The sequence below is a fragment of the Panthera uncia genome, assembly GCF_023721935.1.
Source record: "Panthera uncia isolate 11264 chromosome D3 unlocalized genomic scaffold, Puncia_PCG_1.0 HiC_scaffold_8, whole genome shotgun sequence".
Classification (NCBI taxonomy): Eukaryota; Metazoa; Chordata; class Mammalia; order Carnivora; family Felidae; genus Panthera; species Panthera uncia.
The window spans coordinates 61,671,854-61,686,013 of NW_026057586.1; the positions used below are offsets into that span (position 1 = coordinate 61,671,854).

Consider the following 14,160-nt stretch of genomic DNA (forward strand, 5'->3'; position numbering starts at 1 on the left):
ATGGGAGTTATAATCTTCTAGACAGGGTTTATGTTTGCTTCTGACATGAATGAGGAATGCTAGCAATCTCAGATCATTTTAGTCTAGTTACTGAGATTGAACTGATTGGAGCCTGGCCCTCAGTCCTTATGAGAACCAGTCTAATTTTGGTTTCCCTTTTCTCTAGGGTGTAGTCATTTGTGGTCTCATACTAAAGCATGGATGTTTTACAGGGCTACACCCTCCCCCTCATTATTGGTCGACAGTGAACTCTTTTTATACCCTCACCACCATAAGAACAGCTTTGCTGAGCTGCTTCTTAAAGTCGTGTCCACAGCCTTTTCTTGAAACAGTAGATCCCCATAGGGAAGAGCGTCCTCATTACTGGCTTCACCTCTCTGGGATTGTTGCTTCTTTTGGATTCTGACCCCATCGTTTTTGTTTCTTTTTTAGCTCTCCAGTGCCTTCTAAGAGAAGCTTCTGGATATGCTCTCCAGTTCTAATTGTTCTCAGCCAGAGTTGGTTTCCATCATTTAGTCTGCTATTATTGGAGATAGAAGTCTTAACTTGCATTTTTGTATTAAATACATCTGTGTTTTTTGCTGTTAGTTCCATTTCCATTGTTTGCCCATGGTTCCTATTTGTGTCTTCTTAATAAGTAATTCCAATGGTTGAATGAAATTGCCAAGAATTATGCTTGGAATCACAATGGCTCAGTGATTTCTCAATCTCAGTATCTTAATTTTTTTGTTTTAAATTACTGTCTGGTTCAGTTTTAACATCTTTTTAGCATCTCTTTAACTCCTGAAGATTTTTTTTTTTTTTGGACAATTGATAATCTAATTTTGTGGGTAAACCAGGACTCTGTAAGTAAAGTTGATAGTAGCTGTCTTTTTAAGTTACGGTATTAATTGGTATTACCATTAATTTCTTGTTGCTATTAAATCTTATGTAATGTCTAAAGATTAAATTAATATGTACATGTTCATGGAAAGGAGGTAAATTTATCTGATGTGAATTTTCTCATTTCTAGGACACTTCCTTCATGAGTAGCAAACCCCAAAGATACAAAAGCAAGCCACCTACTGGTGGTGATTCTGTACTTAGGATAAGCACCATTGCTTCAGCCATTGCAGATGCATCAGTGAGTACTGATCCTTCCCAACTTGCTGCCATGATCAAGGCACTTTCAAATAAAACCAGAGAGAAGACTTTACAGGAAGACGATAAACAAAAGGACTATTCCATTGTGTCTCAGTTTGTGCCTAATGATACAGAAAAAAGTAATGGATCCAGCATGTTTGATATGGAGAAATACCTTAAAAAAACAGAAGTTAGTAGGTGTGAAGGTGGGCTGGAAAACTTTTCAAGAGCTGGTGTGTCTGATATTTGGGATTTATCTTTACCAAAAGAACAGACTACACAAGATATCCATACAGTGGACTTAGATGCTGCTAATATAAGGGAACCAGAAAAAAATACAGCATGTACTTTTTATGGTGAAAATGGAGAGCACAAGAATCAAGAATCATTTAGAGCAAGCTCTCCAAATTCAATTCTTACAAATAGAAAAGAGAGTGAAAGTGCAATAGTTGATGTGAAGACATACCCTATTGATAACAAATTACCAGATATTGGCAATCACAAAACAGCCACCTCAGTATGCACTCCAATACCTAATAATTATTCCTTAGTAAAGAACCCCAGAGTAGCATCCGTTTGGATGTCAGAAGAGTGTGAAGAAATACAAAATAATAGAGAAAATCAGAGCCAAAATGAGTATCTTAGTGAAGGAAGCAACAGTGAAAAACATGTGACTTTTGGAAAACATTCCATAATTGCGCCTAAAAATGTTGGTAAGTGTCGAAGTAATTGGTCACATTTCCAAAATTGCACACAAGTGGTGTATTTTGTTGTTGTTCTCATTGGAAAATAACACCTTTCTGGTAGATTTGAAAAATCACTCTCCTGAGCATGGTGAACACAGCTCAGAGGACGACCAGGAAAGCTTCAGACCTTCCTCCTCTCCACTGAGTCATTCTTCTCCTAGTGAAATATCTGGAACAAGTTTATCAGGGTAGGTGCTTACCTTTTGTTTTTCTTTTTCTTTAATAAAAATATATGTTCAGTATAAGAAAATTAGAAAAAGTGTGAAGAAGAAAAATTATCATTTATAGGTTCATTTCTCAGAGGTAAGTATTGTAAATACTTGTGAATTTGTTTCAAGCCATTTTTCTGTGTAAATTCTTATTCACTTATTATGATGATTCTTTGTATATTTAAGAGGAAATTAGTATGGATTGGATTAGGAATGGATTATTTGATGGCTCTGGTGGATAGTGGTAGATACTACAACATTTTACTGTGTTTTGCCAGTTAATTGTATTGTTTGTTTGCCATTTTAATGATACAGAGATGAACAACCTTGCCCTTGATTTTTTTTTTTTTTTTTTTTTTTTATTTTTGAGACAGAGAGAGACAGAGCATGAACAGGGGAGGGTCAGAGAGAGGGAGACACAGAATCTGAAACAGGATCCAGGCTCTGAGCTGTCAGCACAGAGCCCGACGCGGGGCTCGAACTCACGGACCGTGAGATCATGACCTGAGCCAAAGTCGGCCGCTTAACCGACTGAGCCACCCAGGCGCCCCCATGATTTTTTTTTTTTTTCTGTGTTTTGACTGATTTCTTAAGGATAGATCTCTAGAAGAGAAATTACCAGGTCAGGAAATTATTAGTGAATTATTTTCTGAATAGGTCTTAAAGACTTGCATTCTCACCATCAGTCATGGTAAGAGTATCCATTTCACTGTTTTCTTATCAGCATTAAAAATTTTTTTTTTTAGTGTTTATTCATTTTTTGATAGACAGAGCGCGAGTGGGGGAGGAGTAGAGAGAGAGGGAGACACAGAATCCAAAGCAAGCTCCAGGCTCTGAACTGTCAGCACAGAACCTGAGTGGGGCTCGAACTCACAGACCGTGAGATCATGACCTCAGCTGAAGTCAGACGCGCAACCAACTGAGCCACCCAGGTGCCCCTTATTATCAGCATTAAATAGCTTAAAGTTTTGGATATTTTTTTTTTTCTTGTAGTGTTAATTTGATTTTTTAATACTAATGAGATTGGCAAATAATTTTTCAAGGGTTAGAAGAAGAATCATAGTATTTCATAGGTTTTAACTCAAGCCAATTTAACCATCAAGTTTTAAGAACATTTTGAAATGTAATTTTTTTAGGGGTGCCTGGGTGGCTCAGTTGGGTAAGCATCCAACTTTGGCTCAGGTCACGATCTCACAATTCAAGGGTTCGAGCCCTGCATCTAGGCTCTGTACTGACAGGTCAGAGCCTGGAACCTGCTTCGGATTTTGTCTCCTTCTCTCTTTGTCCTCCCCTCTGCCGCCCCCACTTGTGCTCTGTCTGTCTGTCTGTCTGTCTCTCTCAAAACAAATAAACATTTAAAAAAATTTTTTTTAATAAAATGCAATTTTTTTAAAGTGCCATAATTTGCATTATATACATATATAAGTATATGTGTATGTATAATTTTTGAAGAATGTAAATTTACTGCTTTGTGAAATGTATGTATATGTAGTTATGTGTAGATGCACTCCTGCGCCTCTGTATATTTCCCTTCATTACTGTGTTCCTTGTCTGCCTAGTTCCCCAATGCCTTCACCAGGGAGCTGCTGTTATTAGTTTCTTAGGTATCTAGAGTTTCTTTAGGCATTCATAACCAAATATGAATATATATTCTTGTTGGCATCACTTTTTATACTCAATATAGGGTCCTTTACACACTCCTCAATGTTTTGCTATACAAGGTTACTTTTGTTATACAAGCCTCGTCTGTATTATAGTCATTTTGTTCATGTGAAATAGATACATGTGAAATAGATATATGTAGGATACATGCCCATAAATGAGATTATTGAATCAAAGAGTATTTGCATTCATGTTCATATTTAAATTAGTACAACCACTCCATAGAGATTGTATTGCTTTAATTTTCCCACCAACAGTTTGAGAGCCTGTTTTCCCACAGCCTCATCAGCAGAATGTTTATAAAACTTTTTGATGGTTGATATTTTGATAGGTGAAAAAAACAGTGTTTCAACATGACTTTAATTCATATGTTTTAGGAGTGATGGTGAGCATCTTTTCCTCTACATATGTGTTTCCATGAATAGATACTTTGTAGATACAAAGTATCTGATAGACACTGTAGATACAAAGTATCTCTTCATGTTTGTTGCTCATTTTTCTGATGATTTTTAGTCTTTTTTGTCTCCAATTGTAGGGGCCTTTGATGGTCCCTCCAATTAGGGGCCCTGTATTAGGGAGATGAATAGCCCTTTGTGATATTAGTTATAGTTCCTAGTCTTAAGAAGTTTTTTATTTCAGGGTGCTTGGGTGGCTCAGGTGGTTAAGCCTCTGACTCTTGGTTTCGGTTCAGGTCATGATCTCACAGTTCATGGGTTCGAGCCCCACATCAGGCTCTGTACTGACAGCAAGGAGCCTGCTTGGGATTCTCTCTCTCCCTCTCTTTCTGGCCCTCCCACACTCATGCTAAAAAAAAAAAAAAAAGAAAAAAATACTTTTTTTAAAAAAGAAGGTTTTTTTTGTTTTGTTTTGTTTTGTTTTTTTTACTTTGCTTGCATTTTCTGCCATATAGTAAGTTTACTATTAAATTTATACATTTTGCCTTTTATGGCTTTATGAAAGATCTTTTATATGTTTCTCTATGGAAGGATGTTAATAAACAGCAATTGAAAGATGTTAATAAACAGAAAAACTTGCCTAAACAGTAAAATTATAAAAATTTTCAATATTTAAAAAAATTTTTTTGAGTGTTTATTTACTTAGAGAGCAAGTAGGGCAGGAACAGAGAGAGGGAGACACAGAATCCGAAGCAGGCTCTGAGCTGTCAGCACAGAGACTGACATGGAGCTCGAACTCACGAGCCCTGAGATCATGACCTGAACCAAAGTTGGACACTCAGCTGACTGAGCCTCCCAGGCACCCCAGAAATTTTCAATATTTTGGAACAGGTTGAAATTGTATCTAATTTCAAAGTTAACTATTAAGTGTTTCTCTAACTGCCATTGAAGTTTTGCATACTCATCTGTAACGGTATGGGTAAGCTAGAGCTTAATATCAGTGGAGGGCTTAATAATTTCCAGTTTCAGTTATTCATATATAAGTTCATCTTGCAATACTTTTTCATATACACAGCCACCTCTTATTTAATGGTTCACGTTTACAAAACATTAGAAGTCTCCAGCCCAACCATATTTGAAGGTCATCTGGCCCTGACTTGTCATGATTGATGTCATCCACCGATTTTTCTCCTACATCTCCTCCCTGATATTTGTAAAGTTATCGAGTATTTATCTTTGTATCATTAAATACGCTCTGCTTCTGACACTTGTTTTAACGGCTTTTAAATGATGTTCTTTGAGTTCCGGCTGTGTTAGTTTCCCATAGCTGCCATAACAGTGTCACCAACTGGGTGGTTTAACACAACACAAAGGTATTGTCTCATACTCTGTAGATGGGAATTTCAGGGCCATGTTGTCTCTGAAGCTTTTGGGGGAGGGGGGTGCTTGGCTGGCTCAGCTGGTATAGCGTACAACTCTTCTTATTTTTAGTTTTATTTAAAAAAAATTTTTTTTAATGTTTATTTATTGTTGACACAATGTGAGAGACAGGGAGGGGGGGTGCTTGGCTGGCTCAGCTGGTGTAGTGTGCAACTCTTTATTTTGTTTTATTAAAAAAAATTTTTTTTAATGTTTATTTTTGAGACCATGTGAGAGAGTGCAAGCAGCAGAGGGGCAGACAGAGGGAGAAACAGAATCTGAAGTGGGTTCCAGGCTCTGAGCTGTCAGCCCAGAGCCTGATGTGGGGCTTGAACTCACAAACCGTGAGATCATGACCTGAGCCGAAGACGGATGCTTAACCAGCTGAGCCACTCAGGCGCTCCATATAGTGTGCAACTCTTGATCTCGGGCTTATGAATTCCAGCCCTACATTGGGTGTAGAGATTACTTAAAAATAAAGAAGTCCTTAAACTGAGGCTTTTAGGGGAGGATCCTTCCTTACCTCTTCCAGCTTAGGGTAGTCCTGGGTGTCCACTGGCTTGTAGATGAATTACTCTAATCTCTGCCTCTGTATTCACATGGCTGTCTTGTGTCTTTTTGTCCAGAGTTCTCTCTTACAAGGACACCATTCACATTGGATTGAGGGCCCAGCCTACTCCACTATAACCTTATTTTAATTACTTACATCTGTAGTGCCCCCATTTCCAACCAAGGTCACATTCTGAAGTACTGGGTGTTAAGACTTTAACATACATTTTTTGGGGAAACAGCTCAACCCATAATAGTGTTTGTGACCAATGAGACAATTAGAGAATTTATTCTCATGTTCTTTCCCTTTCCACTTTTTTCTTTTTAGGTACGTAGTTTCTCTGTTGGCATTTCATTTACATTTTGATTCATCACTGTATCCTACACTTGTTTAGTTTTTATTCTGTATTTAAATATATTCATTTTTAGCCATTAGGTGTTTCCTCTCTTGACTGAAGTATGTTCTGTGGTAATTTGCTCAGAGGACGGAGGGAACAATACTCCCTAGGCTCTTTTATGTTCCGTAGTTAAACCTGTGTCTTTTGTAATGGAAGCATGGTGTGGCTCTGTTTAAAATCTTTGGCTTATGCTTTCCTCCTTAAGATTTTTGTAGGGATTGCTTTACTGTCGCTGTAGAATGTAGGAGGGAAATCTGAGTCATCCCAATTCTTTCTGTCTCAGAATTGACTTGATCTTTTTGTAAGCTTATGCCAAAGATGCCTTATCTTTCAAGTCTAGTTTAATTTTAGTAGGCTCTATCTCTATGTTGACTCTCGTGGTTACTTTGTCCCATCACACGGTATACCATTCAGTATGTGGATTCAAGCATTTAAGGAAGGGAAAATTTTTTTGAATTACTTGTTAAAGTACGATCCTGCTCCATCACCTTACTGCCCCCAGGGCTCTAGAGATTCCTGTGTGGGATCTATTTTGCTTGACATCTGCATTTATTTTCTCTTTAATCATTTGTTTAAGAACTTACTATTTTGGAAAAATTATAGATCCACAGGAGGTTACAAAGATACTGTAGAAGGATTCCCATGTCCCCTTCACCAAGTTTCCCCTAGTGGTTACATTTCTTATAATTATAGCATGGTGTCACCACCAGTGAATGTATGGGTAGAATTCAGTGTCATTTTATCACAGGTATGAATTCATGTAACAACCACCACCACAATGAAAGGTACAGAACTTCACCACCACCACCATGATCTGCCTGTTTCTTAATTTCTGTTTCATCTTGTTTGCATTTCACATGTTTGATCTCTGCATTCCTTACAATGTTTTCTGCAATGTCTCTTCCCTCTGTGTACTTTTCCAATTTCATCTTGTTTTCTGTGGTTTTGATATTTTTAAATTGTATGTGAAGGCATTTAATGAAAGCTATCAGTATAAAGACTTACATTTTTTCCTTCATAGTACCCTTGGTCAGACACAAAATGCTGGCTGGACCCACCCAATTTTTCTTGTGCTCCTAAAAAAATATACTTCTCTATTATGTGTAGGAAATATACTTAGGGAGATACTAAAGTTTTTCATGAAGTTGGTATATGTTCAGATATTTTGAATGAGGGTATCATGTTTACCTTTCTAAAGTGATCATGGAATTGGTAAGCTTACGCCACATGGGTAAGCTAGCCAGTTACCTGCACCCTCACCTGTTAGCCTGGGACAAAACAACAGGCCTTAATGAGAAAAGGCCAATTTAGAAGTGGGTGAATGCTCTGAATTAACATTGCTGGGGAAAATGCAAGGAGAGTGATGGTGTGTTGCTGAGTTGCTCAGCATACGTGTTTTGCTGCCATCGCCACCAAAGTAAATACTGGTTGAGATCTCTCGATCAGTCTGTGACATGAAATTAATCCATGAATCATTTTGGGTGCGGATTAGCCTACTAACAAGCTTATTGTCCAAGTTTTGGCCCACTCCTAACCCAATTTTAGGATTTAACAGTATGCGTTGTTGTATTATATTTTTACTGATATATAATTAACATGTAGTAAAATACACAGATCATAAAGATTTCGGTCAGTGGATTTCTGACACTTACGTACACTTATTTAAATACCCCCTGCCCACCGGAGTGCCTGAGTGGCTTAGTCGGTTGAGCGTCCAACTCTTGATTTCTGCTCTGGCCATGATCCCAGCGTTGTGGGATCAAGCCCTGTGTCAGATTCTGTGCTGAGCATGGTGCCTGCGTGGGATTCTCTCTCTCTCCCTCTGCCCCTCTCTCTTACTTGTGTGCTCGCTCTAATAAAAATTTAAAAAAAAATAAATACCACCTTCTAAAAGAGATAGCACATTTACATCCCCACCCCCCGCCCCCGCCCCATTAACAATCCTTTACCTTTTTCAAGTCAATTCTCCTCCTCCTTCCCTGGCCCCACCCTAACATTCACTTTCTGTTCCATATTACCATAGTTTAGTTTTGTCTGTTCTTGCATTTTATTTCAGTGGAATCATACATTTTTCTGTGTCTAGCTTCCTCCGCTTAACATGTTTTTGAGATTGATCCTGTGGTTGCCTGTACCAGTAGCTCCTTGTGCTCATGGCTGCATAGCACTCCATCACATTACTATGACCGTGCCGTGTATCTGTTCCCCTGTTGCACAACATGTGTTTTTGTTCCAGCCTTGTTCCTAGCTCTGTTTTAGGTTCCTACTACAGCCTTCTTCTCTCTTTTTTCCCTCCTCAACTTCAAATGCCTATATCAGTCTCAGTTGATTTTCCTGGGTTATCCTAACCTCTGCATACAAAATTCTTTCTTTCTTCGAGTTTTATTTTCTGTTACCTTTGATTGTTGATTGTGTTCCATCTATTCTCCTTCCTTTTGAGAACCCTGGTTTCCCATTAGTGGACACTGTCTTCTCTGGTCATCTATGACTGTTTTCTTTTTCCTAATTTTCATTTTTTTATACATTCACTCTGTATGATGGTGTAGCTGCTCAAGTGTTTACACTCTGCATCGTTGATTTTCTCTAGTATCAATTATGCTTTTTGTTCCTACATAGACTAATTTTGTGTACATTTACTTTTATTGAAGTCATCCTTTTCTATTATGATAAAATGAGTGTGATTTTTTTTTGAGTGGGATATTGTTATTCTTTTTCTCTAGTTTCTGCCATCTTGTATTCCTCTAAGTGTTTTTTTTTTTTTTTAAACTCATGGTTTACTATTGGTCAAAATTTTCATCTGTCCAGTGGCAACATTTTTTTGGTGAGTGTACTTTTTCTGATAAGTTTTGCTGTTCATTAGCATTCCTGTTAGCTGATCTTCCACCTACTTTCCAGCAGGTTCATAGGACTGATTTAGACCTTCTAATTCCAGAACCACCTTTGTGTCTCCATATGGCTAGCTCCTTGGCAGTTTTGGGATTCCTTTGAAGTTTGACATCTCAACTGAAATTTCTCTCTTTATTTCCATGCATTCTTACAGTTCACTTGTCATTACTTGAAGTAATACACCCAAAGTACATTTGTTCCTTTCCTTTTTTCAATAAGTTTTTAAAAATTTATTTATTTATTTTGAGAGAGAGCACACATGAACAAGTGCGTGAGCAGAGGGGAGACACAGAGAGAGAGAGGGAATCCAAGAAGGCTCCACAATGTCAGCACAGAGCCCCATGCAGGGCTCGAGCTCACAAACCATGATATCATGACGTGAGCTGAAATAAAGAGTTGGACACTTATCTGACTGAGCCACCCAAGCATCCCTCTAATCTTTTTTTTTTTTAATGTAATGAACATCTTTCTGAGTCAAAGGATAGTACTCAACAGCATGATTTAAAATGGCTGCACAGTGTTTTATTGTGTGTTTGTGCCGTAATTTCTATAGCCTAATTTCTCCTATATGATTAGGATTTCTTGCTTTATTAAAGGATGACATACCCTTTTGACAAAGTCTTTATAAATAGCATTGATTTTTTTTCCTTAGGATTAATTCCTAGGTGTAGAATGTCTGAGTCAAAATGATATGCATTGCTTTTTTTTTGATATGCATTGCTTAATTGCTCAGCCAAAGGTTGTTTCACTTCATATTCCGCTCAGCGGTGGATACCATTTCTTTGCACTTATATATGTGATTCTTTTTTTCATCTGTACTCTTTGAGGGCAGGAATTTTTGAACACTCTGCTCCTTGCTTTATATCAGGTATTCAATAAATGTTTATCAAACAAATGACTAGCATTGTTCTGTGACTGTATATGAAGTTTGTTAATGAAAATGCCACAACCCTTTTTCTTACAATAGTTTACCAAGTACTTTATTCAATAGGGATATGATTTATAATTTTAGATAGTTAAGGTAAAAAAAAAAAGAATCCATGATTGAGTTATTATATATGGCAGCTAGAGCAGAGACTATAGATTAACAAACTTGTAGGCAAGCAGAAATGGCTTTTTGTCAGTCTAGATAATGTTAAATAAGGGAATGGAAAACTCTAATCATGAGATATTCTCCCTTTTAGGTGTGCTTCAGAGTCTTCTGGTTCAGCAGCTCATCAGAAGCTTCCCTGTGAGAGTGAGTTGTCTCAGTTGGTGTGTCCACAAGCTAGTGTGAGTAGGCTGACTTATGTGTCTGAACAAGAGAGCACCCGTCCCACTCTAGCCTCAGATCATTGCCTTGAGGACTGCAAGGTGGGCAGCATTTCTGTTATTTCTTCATTAAAGCTTATGCTTTAAAGTATTACTGATGTAGGAGTCAGACTGAAATTTAGGCCTATGTAATTTCTGTTGCTGTTTTACCTTTAGGGTGTGTGTGTGTGTGTGTGTGTGTGTGTGTGTGTTTTGATCAAACAGCTACTCATGTTGAGTAGGCACTAGATGTACACAAGTATTTTAGTATCTGCCCTCTAAAAGCTTCTAGTCTGTTGGGGGACACTTACCAGGTATACTGTAATGAAGTACACTGTGATCCACCTAGGTATGCTGTGGGATTCAGAAGGAGGTAACTACAAATCTGACTGGACTTGGTGATGGTTCAACAAAGGTTTATGGGAGGGATAAATAATGTATTGAAACCATATTTTGCAGAATTACTTGGCAGGGAGGAAGCAGACGAATGAGGGAAGATATGGAGTTGTACAATAGAAGGCTGCAGTGAGTCATTCATGGGGATGGGGAGAGGCCAAACCATGAAGAGTCTTGGATGTAAAATTTGGGAGTTTGAAGGCTCTTAAGCAGGACACCGACATGACCTGTATTAATTTTTTAAAAGCTCATTAGAACCAGGAGGATTTGACACCAGACTGCTGTAGTCAGTCAGGCAAGAGACGCTGTGGGCTTGGATTAAGCTAGTGGCAGTGACGATAGGAGAGAAGCAGGTAGATCTGAGGGATTTATGTGGGAGAAACTAGATTTTATTATCTGTGTGTGTGTGTGTGTGTGTGTGTGTGTGTTGTGAATATGATAGTATTCAGTTTTTTAATGAGCTGAATGAATATAACTATTGCTTGCAATACAGTCCTCCTCCACTAACCCATTACTAAATATATCCACTAAAGTTACTATATATATGATGTCATGTTGGGCAAATCCTTGAAAGCTGTCATTTTGATGGTGCTGTTAAATGTTGGGTCTTTATGTACTTAGTATAATACAGGCTGAATTATGGAGTTAGATGGGCTCTCCTCTGCTACTTTCTGAGATAGACTGTAGCTTCCTCTTTCTTCATCTGTAAGGAGAGACAGTGATGTGAAAACAGGGCTTGGCACCAAGAAGTCACCACTGAATACATACTGGCTGTTATTTATTTTTATTGATTTGATTGGTTGATGATATCTGGCAAATAACCTGGTCTTTGTTTATTAATGTCTCTATCTGTTTGGTGTAAGAAAAATTTCCAAACCAAGTGCCAAGAATAGTCAGTGAGGGTTAAGTGCATCTTAACTTGTACGTAAATTCCAGTTGGTTGACCCTGCAGAGATGTAGATGTCACTCCTATGGTGATGCATTATCATGAAATGAATATATGAACATTAACTGCGGCTGTTACTTCTTATTTAAGAAAACAGAACCACATAATCTTAGACATCAGAAAAGAGTGCTCATAGAAATCAGCATGGAGGTGCCTCGGTGGTTCAGTCTGTTCAGAGTCTGACTCTTGATTTCAGCTCAGGGTGTGATCTTGCAGTTCATGGGATTGAGCCCTGTGTTGGGCTCTGCACTGACAGTGCTGAACTGAATATGCTTGGGGATTCTCTCTTCCTCTCTCTCTGCCCCTCCCCAGCTTGTGCATGCACACGCTCTCTCTCTGTCTTTCTCAATAAATAAAAAAGAGATTAGCATCTTCAAGCATAACAGCAGTATAGACAAACAATGGGGTGGGAGAGCCTGTGAGTTACATTGATTATTTCTGAACTCATGTCGATATCACTTGAAAGCTTGGTCACCCCCAACTCCTGTGTTATTAATTTACTTAGATTTTAATTGTACTTTTTATTGTAGTTCCAGGAAAACAATCCCTTAAATTTAACGAAAGTACTTGTCTCTGGTCCTTTATCTGTGTAAATTTGTCAGAGATGTAATTGGTATATATCTCTTTAGTCTCTCATAATGATTTCTGTGAAACAACTGTACACTTTTCTAACTTTTAATCTTGCATTTCACAGCTGTAAAAAGTTGGCCTTTTTTTTTTCAGAGTTAATGTCATGTAGGTCTTTTTTATTTGAGATTATATCAGCATGGTTTGAATTTGTAACAGTTTGTGGATTATTTAACATTTTATTTGTCACACACAGAGTGATGTCACCAGTGAATTGAGTACCACAATTATTCAAGCCAGTCCAGTTCCATCAGAGGAACAGGCTGTGGAAAAACTGACAGAAAAAGGTTCATTTCAAAGTAGAAGTAAAGGAGCACTATCGTATATTATCCAAAAAGACTCCGATACAGGCAATGTGGCAGAAATGACTTCTCTGAGTAGCAAACCTGAAGATGCAAAACCTTACTTTAGGTTGAGTGAAGATCTTTCCTCCAAGAGTGGAGATCTATCGGAAGCCAGTGCAGTCGGGTTGACCTCTCACCCCACTGAATTGGACCAGATGGGCCTGGCTCTACTGAGCAAGACAGGTCTCGCCCGCCCAGCCATGTCAGCGATGCCACACCTCCCTGTGTCACGTCAGGCTTCTGTGAACGAAAGTGAAAGAGTATCCTCAGAAGATCCGCTAACTGCCAGCAATGCAGTAAGTGGCCAGATTCCTCATCGGATGGCCCCTGGAAACGAGGGCGCCCCTATTCCCAGCACCATGGCTCGTGGCTCTGCTCCTGAGATGCAGAACGTGCCCACTGCACTTCCTACACTCTTGACTCAACATTCTTTTACCACGGCTCCCTTTGCCCAGCACTATTTAGGAACACTGTCTTCAGCTGGAAATGTTGTTTTGCCTCAGTGCCATGCTGGCAGCGCCACTGTCTGTGGATTTTCGGGAAGCTGTCCTTATTCTGCTGTTGCAGGAGAGCATGTTCAGAACTCTGTGGCCATGGGAATTTGTCTAGGGCAAAATACCAGCTCTGGATTGATGGGTACCTCTTCCCTTTATAACCCATATTCTAATGCCTTAAATCAGAATCTTCTAAGTACGGCAAAACCTTTTCCCGTGCAGTCCGTTGGTACAAACTGTGGAATTGAACCATGGGATTCAGGAATGCTGTCAGGATTTGGTAAGATGTTTTTCCTCTGTTACTGCTAATTGTCACTTGCTGTTATTGAAAAATTGTGTTTTCTCAAACGAGGACACAAAACTAGTTTGTTTCAGGGAGATACTGGTTGGCCTGAATTTCTCTTAAGTTTTATTCTTTGTTCTCAATTGAAATCACAGACCATGATATATTTCTGTGCAAGGGTCTCCAACATGGCTTTAGAAAAGCATGAACACTTAATGCAGGTGAAACTCCTGATGTCTTTGTCTTCCTGTCTTTCTTGTGCTCTGCACTTGGATTTCTGTAATTGCTTCAACAAGGAACTGTCCAGTTCAGGATTGGCTCTCTGGAGGAGTGAGTCTCCTTCCACTTAAAAAAATTTTTTTTAATGTTTATTTATTTTTGACAGAGAGGGAGACAG

The 14,160-nt window shown here is 38.6% G+C and overlaps 1 protein-coding gene across 9 annotated transcripts in view; it reads left to right on the forward strand.

Annotated features, from left to right (window-relative positions):
* The window catches only part of CEP192 (centrosomal protein 192), a 132,750-nt gene that overhangs the window by 65,211 nt on the left and 53,379 nt on the right, over positions 1–14,160 (forward strand). For all 9 annotated transcript variants that reach the window (XR_007455460.1, XM_049620481.1, XM_049620485.1 and 6 more), the window contains 4 exons: positions 1,013–1,835; positions 1,930–2,056; positions 10,568–10,736; positions 12,839–13,760. Coding sequence is in view for 8 of the 9 variants with exons in the window: in XM_049620481.1 (XP_049476438.1) it covers positions 1,013–1,835; positions 1,930–2,056; positions 10,568–10,736; positions 12,839–13,760 (2,041 nt within the window). In the remaining variant the exon portion in view is untranslated. The remainder of the gene's footprint in view (positions 1–1,012; positions 1,836–1,929; positions 2,057–10,567; positions 10,737–12,838; positions 13,761–14,160) is intronic.